Genomic DNA, 8649 nt, shown 5'->3' with positions numbered 1-8649 from the left:
TTCTAATATTATGTAGATTATTTGGAAAGTTGTAATTGAATTATCCTTTCCTTCTAGATATAACTATAATAAATAAAATTAAAAATAATTGGCCAATCAAATTATAACAATTTGAAGAGTTTATTTATGATCGACCGGTAATAAAAAAATCACTTATGTGACTTCTCAATCAATATATAGTAGGATCTATATTTTTATAAATAATTTCCAATGATTTTAATTTGCAGAACTGTAACACCTTGCTAAATGTTTGAATTGCAATTTAATAAAAAAATGTTTTAATATTTTACTAGTAAATTAAGATATATCATTATCTAAATTAGTAACAGATGTCGCAAACGATTTGATGAATTATGAGTATCATTATATATATATGTGATATTTCATGTTGAATACAAGCAACTACTATATTGAATAATAAATATAATAAGTTAAAGTTGAGACTCAAAATAAGAACTTGTATATGAAGAAGTGAAAAAGTGAAAATGAGGTATATAAAGGATTACAAATTAAAGACACAATACTTCAATCCAAAGCAGAAGACGAAGCAGCATGAGGAGGAGGATTTACTCCTTGTGAGGAGCCTTGAGGCTTATAGACATCATCCACCATACTTGAATCAGTATCATGCACTGGTCTCATTGTAGGTGGTGGTGGAGGAGGAAGCATCGAGGTCAACTCTCTGTTAGACCTTGTAGAGAGTAAATATATTCGCAAAGTTAAAAGATAGTTTTAAATAAATGTCAAGAGGTCATCTCTCTCCAAATAGGAAAACTAACTACTCTTACCTGTGAGATAGCTTAACAAAATCATCATCTGGTTCGTCACTGTCATCATCATGATTGTTGTTGACTAGCTGAGATGGAGGAGTTGTTGTCATGCTGCTTCCATTTGAAGGAACAGAGCCCATATCACAGTAATGCTGAAGAACAAGCTGCAAGTTATCGTTCAACGCTAATCCCTGGCACAGTATTTCCTCGTCTCTGGAGAAAATAAAACGAATAATGTGTACCAAAACCCATCATCACAGCAGGAGATGAAGGAAGAGAAAAGAACAAAACTCACGCTGTAGTGTTCACAAGAGTCATTACACGTCTTTGATAAGTACGACACTCCTCCACTAAGTCAACTACGAGTCCTTCTTTCGAAGCCTAACAACATCCAGAAGATACAAACACTTAAATCTTCATTACTTGGAAGACAAGAATCAGTTCCTTGCATGAACAGAACAACCAAATTCTTACCTCGGCATTACCGGGATCAAGTGCTCCAAGCATGTCCATCAAAACATCAACTAATCCCTCAGCACTTAGAATCTCTTCCACGCTTTTAACGGTAAAAAAAAACATAAATAAACAACATTTCTCTCTTACAAACCCCAATAGATACAGAACATGATCTACATAGAAGTGTGTACCTGAGGCTAGAAACATCATCTCCTAGCAGCACCGCCTGAATAGCAGCATCTTCATCTGATGCAACGTGTTGAGTCTGAGGTGGAGTAAACAACTGTGGACTACTTTCGCTTCGAGGTGGAAACTCAATTCCAGCAGACTAAACCATTTATTTTGTCAAAAACTTATTTCAAAATAAGTTGTCATAACTCATGAAATAAAAAGATAACATACCTTTAGTTCACTATACGCAGTGTAGTATTGTGGGTATTGACCATCACGTCCACCAAAAGCTTCTTGCCATATGTCTAGCAAACTTAGTATCTTCTCCTTTACGTTTAGGTCAGGCTGCATTATTATAATTGGAAACTTACATCCCAAGTTATCAGAGATATTAAAGGCAGGTGAATTAATGCGCAAGAAACACAAAAAATAAACCTCTTCCTTCACTATTTCGACCATGTCAATCAAAATAGTACAGTCAACGATGAGCTGGTACACGTTCTCGCCACAGTTCTTACTTAAAGACTCCAATGCCTGCACCAAGCATGCATCATCCAAAAAATGAGGTCAACACTCAACACATACATGACCTCAAACCAGAGCATTTAACTTAAGATCAACTCACATGAAGTGAAAGAATCTGGACTTTAGGGTTTTCGCTTCCTAACTTCTTCTTGAGCACATTCACTGCTTCATTTGCTTGGCTAGTAAGGCATTGAACAGAGTCAAAATTACTATTACAAAGAAACTGAAACTAGCGAGACAATCGTGACTAGTAGGATTTGTTTTTGTAACCTAGGATCCATGTTGATAATATCACAGAGTTCAATATTACTATCCCAGTCTGGACCGTTATACATATTATCTGTAGCCCTTTCTGCCCATGCAGCCGCATCATTTGCCATCTTAGGATCTCTTATATCAATCAAATCCTAAAGTTCCAAATTTTCTGTAAGCACAGATCAAAGACACCATGATCTCTTTAGTACACAGCTATAAGCCTATAACAAGAAAATCCAAAGCTGAACAAACAAACACCTCTTTACCTTGTTCAGACGTAAGAAACAAAAGAAGAGCAAACAAGAGAAGATTTGTAAGTCTCAGGATTCGTATAGAGATGAAACAATTTGAAGCAGCTTTCGGACAAGGTAAAGATTCTTCTGATCGTGTCAAGTTCAGATCAGCCTTTCGACGTCTAGAGTCAACTGCAACTTTTCTTCTTTGGATGCACAAACACTAGTTGCAAACTTGTGTTTTGGTTTTTCTCTAGCTTAGGCCTCGGCGTTTTACCCTAATCCACCTATTTAAAACCAAACCGAAAAGAGCGAAACCGAATCCGAACCACTATATAAAAATATCTGAACGGCACTTATAAGCTTAATATTTTGGGGTATTTGTATAACTCGAACCGAATCGAAATCCAAAATAGGATCCGAAGTTATCAGAAATTAGTTAGAATGTTAATTTTTTATATCTAATCAATTTAGATATTTTACAATATTCTGAGATCTTTTTTAGTTTGTTATTTTGAATACTTTTTAGTTAGTTTAGATAGTTTAACTCATTTTTAATTATATTTATCAATAATTTATATATTTTGAAAATAAAGTTGTCAAATTTTCAGGTTACAAAAATATATTTTTGGATGATTCATACATTGGTTACAATCTTATTCGAACCGAATCCAGAAAAAAAATCGAACAGAATCTGATCCGATAATTAGTAAAAACCGAATGAAATTTATAAGCATAATACTGAAAATCTAAAAATCTGAATCAATTGAACCGAAATCGACGAGTCCTCAAAGGCCAAGACCTACTCTAGCTTATTGGTTTACTTTAATGTATATACCCGGTTTAACGGTTTGGTTAACTTAGATTGATTTGGTTCAATTGTACAGCTGAATATAAATACTTGTAATTACACATTTTACATTAATAAGAAATCATTCGATATTATCTTCTTATTCTTTCCCAAACAAGCTTGAACGTAACATAGCTTTTAGACATTAAGGCAAAGTCACCGTCGACTTTTTGTTGGTCATTTTAAAGTCATTTTCATAAACAAAACATAAAAAAATACTTGGGTAGCAATTAATAATTTTTAGAATCATTCAAGATTAGGAAAGTCATTAATTAGTCGAATCGATATACACACGGCATCATCACCCGTAAAACCCGATGACAACGTTCATTTGTTGATCTGTTGTCCCTAAGAGTCCATATTAAAACCATAAGCGCGTTTCCTAACTGCAATAAAATAACACGAACTGAAAACGCGTTTGGAAGATGACTTCATCTAGGCAGGCATGACGGTTCAGATATCCGATCAAGTTCTAGTAGAGCTTTTAGGGTTTTCAATTTCAGTATTCTAGGCTCCACACCATTAGGGTATGTTTTATAATTTTGTGTAAGATGTATTTTGGTTTCAAACTTATCTCGGGTTTGGATACTAAGACCATCATTAAACCCAATCTTTTAATTTGAGTTTTTTAGTTTCTACTAAAAAATGATTCTTAATCCTTTTTAGATTTTAACTAACAAAATCTAAAAAGTCTATTATCCAAAAAGTGTAAAAAAATAAGTTAAATCATGAGTTAACAACTCCGACTAACAGACCAATGTTAATCATGCCCTAATACTTTAAGTTTCATGGAGGGGTTTCTTATGTTGGGAATCAAATACATATAAAAGCTTTTAAACCTTAACTAATATACCAGATTACCAAGTTTCACCAAATTTTTAAATAAATATTTAAAATAACAAAATTAAGTATTTTAAATATTTATTTAGGTTTCAAATACTAATTTGGATTTTCAAACCAAACATTTTTCATATTTCAAGATGTTCTTGTTTAGGATCCAGATTGAGAGATACATTGTATACAACTCTATAGGATCGGTTTACATATTTTTAGAGTTCGTATCGGATACTTATTCACCGGGTCGGATCTCTGGTTTTTTCCTAGGCCTAAACGGATCTCACACAAGTCCACAAAGGACCCACCCACCACCAAACAAAAGCATAAACACACAAAAAGACTTCACTCTTCTTGAACTTGAAGCGAAGCAAAGATTATTGACATTGATTAAGTTGTAGACCAAAAGCAAAACCGTAACGTTTTGATATATATCGATGAGCATTGGTACACTTCTATTGGTTTATGTTAGCAAAAGCTAGAGTAGTACCAATCTACATATAATAAGATCATCATCATGTGCTCTATATGCATACATTAAGAAAATTCAGTAATATATAGAACTAAAAGAAAAGTAAAGGGATAGAATAGTTGGTTGTACATTGAAGAAGATGTTCATGTCCTCTGCTTCCATCTTCATCATTCCTGGATTCCTTCGTCCATGGATTTACAGAACGCACTAAATCCAGCTCAGGTTAAAGCAAGAAGTGTATAAACCAATGAAGTTTCATAATCATAGATATACATTCCAGAGGCAAGATAAGCATCCTCTGTTTTCATCCCTGTATTAGGAAACAGCGAGAGGGTTATGCATAAATCTAGTTGCTCATGTAATCAATGTATACACAGAACATGATTAGCATCTTCAGTCATTACCATTGAGCTAAAAAGTCCCAAACTTTAAAAAGAAAAATCTCGTGCAACCAACACATCTACACTGATTTACCCTTTCTAGGACCATTAACTTCAAACCCACCACAACAAAACTACCAAACATCATATTTCTAGTATATTTACAAGGTTCACATGACAAAGAGACAAGAGTATCCACAACAGTAAGAACTAGATGCAAGCATACGGATTCTTAACAAAAGTGAGCTACTTTATCAAAATCAACTTAGACCCAAATCATATTTCAGTTTTCTTTATTTCTTTATGATCAAAAATATTTTAAAAATAGAACCTTTAAATTCCCAGAGTTTATGGATATACTAACCTTAGACTGCGTCTGCTTCGATCGCTATTGCTTCTGCTACTACTACCAGCACTGCTCTTCGAGCCCCCACTGTTGATCCTCGAAACACCTCTCAAACTCCTACTCGATTCTGACCTCCACCAAACTTTATCCTCTGAGATGGAAGGCCTGGGAGAAACCGCAGAGCCTTTGCTTGTCACAGAAGAATCATCATCATCCTTCTTCTTAGTCTTTTTCTTAGCACCCAAGCTAACAGGAAACCCTAAATTCAGAAGAAACCCACTGTTATTCACTCCCCTGTTTCGACTCCTCGGATCCACCCATCTATCGCTCTTTGACTTCCTCACCACTTTGCTCTTCATCTTCTTCGTTCTCTGAGGCATTTCATCCAACACTTCCCGATCTTTCTCTTCCTCTGCGTTCACCTCGACGAGATCCTTCAAGGAGAGCTCGTAGCACGACTCGGGCATCTTGCTAACCATCTCCATAAGCTCTCGCTGACCACGAGCGATGACCTGAGCCTTGGAAACATGAGAGGGGTTCTGGTGATTGGCTTGCTTGTTGGGTGGGCTGGTTCTCCACAGAGGAGGTGAACAGACGCCGGAATCTTGATGATCGTCGAACGTTCTAGGGAATATCAAATGGGTTGTATTGAACGATTTTGAAGAAGGATCAAACATTTTGGGACGATTGTGGTGGTGGTCGTTGATCTTTCGGATCTTGCTTTGAAGGGACAAACAGTTTAAGAGTCTTGTTCTGTTCACAACTTGACCAAGAAGCTCTGTTTCATTCATACACGCCCTTCGCATTGTAATAAATAATGTATTTATTTCTATAATTTATAGTAGAGACAAATATTTTAAGAAATTTATAGAATATATAGTAAATTAATAATTATTTGTTTTTTTCAAAATGATTTATTGATATAGGCAGATCTTATCAAGGAAAGCGTGCGCCGGAGATAATCTAAATCCACTAGATTATAACATTTGTAAATTAACAGACTATTAATATGATTTATTAGTAGATTCTTTAAATCTGTTACATGATAATATCATAGTAGCTTTTACTTTTCAAAAGCATTATTGTTGTATTTAACTATTTTTAGGTTTAAATTACTCGTCCGTACTTGTTTACCACTCTCACACTTTTTCATGCTCTCGTCCTTAAGATAAGAAAATGTTTTCTTTTTTTTTTCTTTCTCTCAATCATTTGGGTTTATGATTTTATATTACGGGAAATATGAACCCTTGCTAGTTGGTATATTCCCTTTATATTTAACAACTTGTTCAGGTTACTTTTTATTTTGAGTTTTTTACATGGTAGGGCAGTTTCCAACTTTTAATTACAAAATAAGTCAGTTTCTGCTATTAGGACAGTTTTTTCCAACTTGAACTTTGTGGGACGTGACTAGTCTTGTTCCCTTTTTGAGTCTGGTTTGTTTTTTTTTATTTTTTGTTCAAAACAAGTTGAACTTTCTAGGAGTTTTTAATTAGTAGGACCCATCATTTTTATTTTCATTTTTTTTTTCTTTTTCCATCGTTCTTTCTTTTAACCCAGAAATTAATTCTAAACTTTTAATTATCTTTCAATCTTTTCAGAAAAAGATACAAAGATCTGAAAAGCAGAATACTCAAATCTATTACTATCAAAACTTTAAATTTGCCATAATTTTCTGGGTCAATTCCCGCGTACTTCCGTTTCAATCAAGTTCTGCCATGAGTCTAGCCAACCTCCGCACGACCACAGAACTAGCGTCACGGCAGACTCTTTAAAATATTTTCCGACGACATGGCCCCAGATATCGCCGTCGCAGCTCCGTCAGAATTAGCTCGAGAGCATTAATGGCTATTTTTAGGTTTTTGGTCGTTTGGTCCTTTATAATTCACATAATTGCTTTTTTACCCCAATTTTTTTAATTATGCAGATTTCTACTCGAATTAACTCCCAAAATTCTTGATTGTTCATTTCAACCATTCTTTATAATTACATAATGGTCATTTATCTTTTGCTTGCTTTCATTTAGTCTAATATTGTCAAAATAAACAATTATGTTTTGTGTTTTGTTTATGTATGTTATTCATGTTCACGAGTACATAATATCAATCTACATGTGTACATGTGAAATAGAGAATTTTGTCTTTGTAAGTGTAAGGATGAGTAAGTGTGGTTTACGTGAATGAAAACCTTTTTGAGTGAAACTTAGTTTAGATTTTGATACCATATGCATTGATATTATATTTCTTGTTTTCTCTATATAAAATGTGTGTACATGTGTACAATCGTGGTCGTGTACACTATACCACATACACAAATGTTTTCTTATCCACATGTACAATTATTCACATGTATTTCACTGTCCACATGTACACTGGTTCTTTTGTACATTGCATAAGTTATGATATATGATGATTCTAGTAATTTTGAGTATCTTTTAATAGTTTATTTTGAAATATTAGATTTTGTAACAGTGGAACATCAAAGAGAGCACCACCAATTTGAAAGAGAAATTGGAGAGCTCCATTAGCCATGACTGTCGTGATGGAGAAGTCCGAGAGTTCCGTTAGCCATGACAGATGTGAAATCCGAGAATTTCGTTAGTCATGACAGAACATCAAAGAGAGCACCACATACAAAGTGTACACAAAATAATATCGCATAGTGTACACACATGTCGTTTGTTATTGTTTCTCAAAAACAAAATTTGGTTTTACATGTGGGTATCTATGCATCAGTATATGCGTGGACAATATTATACAAGTAAATCATTGTACATGATAGTAAAATTTGTGTGTACACATGGACATCATACGATTGTACACATTCTGAAACTTGCAAATTTATCAAATTGGATTGTACACATGGACAATATACATGTTTACAAAAATAAATAGAAGATGTGTAAATGTGTGCACATATAACGCATGTGTGCAGGGATGAGAGTTTTGTTTGTAAGTGATACTTTTTGTATTGAGAATTAATTTTGATTTGTGTACATATAATGGAAAGTGATAATAGTAGAGGTGCACAATATAAATGGTGTACACAAATAAGTGTGTACTATGTTGCATGTTTATCCATGTGTAAAATGTGTCAAATTACATTTGGGTTTGTACACATGGAATTGAAAACATTCTAGAAAGTTCGTAAACTCATTTTTTTAATTATGAAAAGTATGATCTATACAATTAAAAAGTGTGAAATCAATTTGAAAGGGTATATTTGCAAATTTAGAAACGTATGGGTCAGAAATGAAAATATACAAATGTCTAGGGACAAGATGTGCAAAAAATCAAAATTTGTCATCGTTGCTCATCGAGCTTTTGCAACAAAGGCAGCGAGATGGAAGAGATGAAAGCG

General features: G+C 34.0%; 2 protein-coding genes across 2 annotated transcripts; both read right to left on the bottom strand.

Moving 5' to 3' along the window:
* Nucleotides 1-443: 443 nt before the first annotated feature.
* LOC108838210 (TOM1-like protein 4) lies at nucleotides 444-2656 on the bottom strand. Its single transcript, XM_056990398.1, has 10 exons — nucleotides 2444-2656; nucleotides 2193-2346; nucleotides 2023-2101; nucleotides 1833-1931; nucleotides 1629-1742; nucleotides 1418-1554; nucleotides 1245-1326; nucleotides 1066-1151; nucleotides 789-983; nucleotides 444-691 (listed from the first exon to the last, which is right to left on the bottom strand). The coding sequence occupies exons 2-10, from the start codon at nucleotides 2300-2302 to the stop codon at nucleotides 526-528; spliced, it is 1068 nt and encodes a 355-aa protein (XP_056846378.1). The 5' UTR covers nucleotides 2303-2346; nucleotides 2444-2656; the 3' UTR covers nucleotides 444-525.
* Nucleotides 2657-4503: 1847 nt separating this feature from the next.
* Nucleotides 4504-6083, bottom strand: LOC108815973 (uncharacterized). The gene is made up of 2 exons (XM_018588525.2): nucleotides 5311-6083; nucleotides 4504-4876 (listed from the first exon to the last, which is right to left on the bottom strand). The coding sequence occupies exons 1-2, from the start codon at nucleotides 6081-6083 to the stop codon at nucleotides 4828-4830; spliced, it is 822 nt and encodes a 273-aa protein (XP_018444027.2). The 3' UTR covers nucleotides 4504-4827.
* Nucleotides 6084-8649: the final 2566 nt, after the last annotated feature.

This window comes from Raphanus sativus, chromosome 7 (assembly GCF_000801105.2).
Source record: "Raphanus sativus cultivar WK10039 chromosome 7, ASM80110v3, whole genome shotgun sequence".
NCBI classification, from domain to species: Eukaryota; Viridiplantae; Streptophyta; class Magnoliopsida; order Brassicales; family Brassicaceae; genus Raphanus; species Raphanus sativus.
Note: the sequence above shows the minus strand (reverse complement) of the source record. Positions and strands in the feature narration are given on the sequence as shown.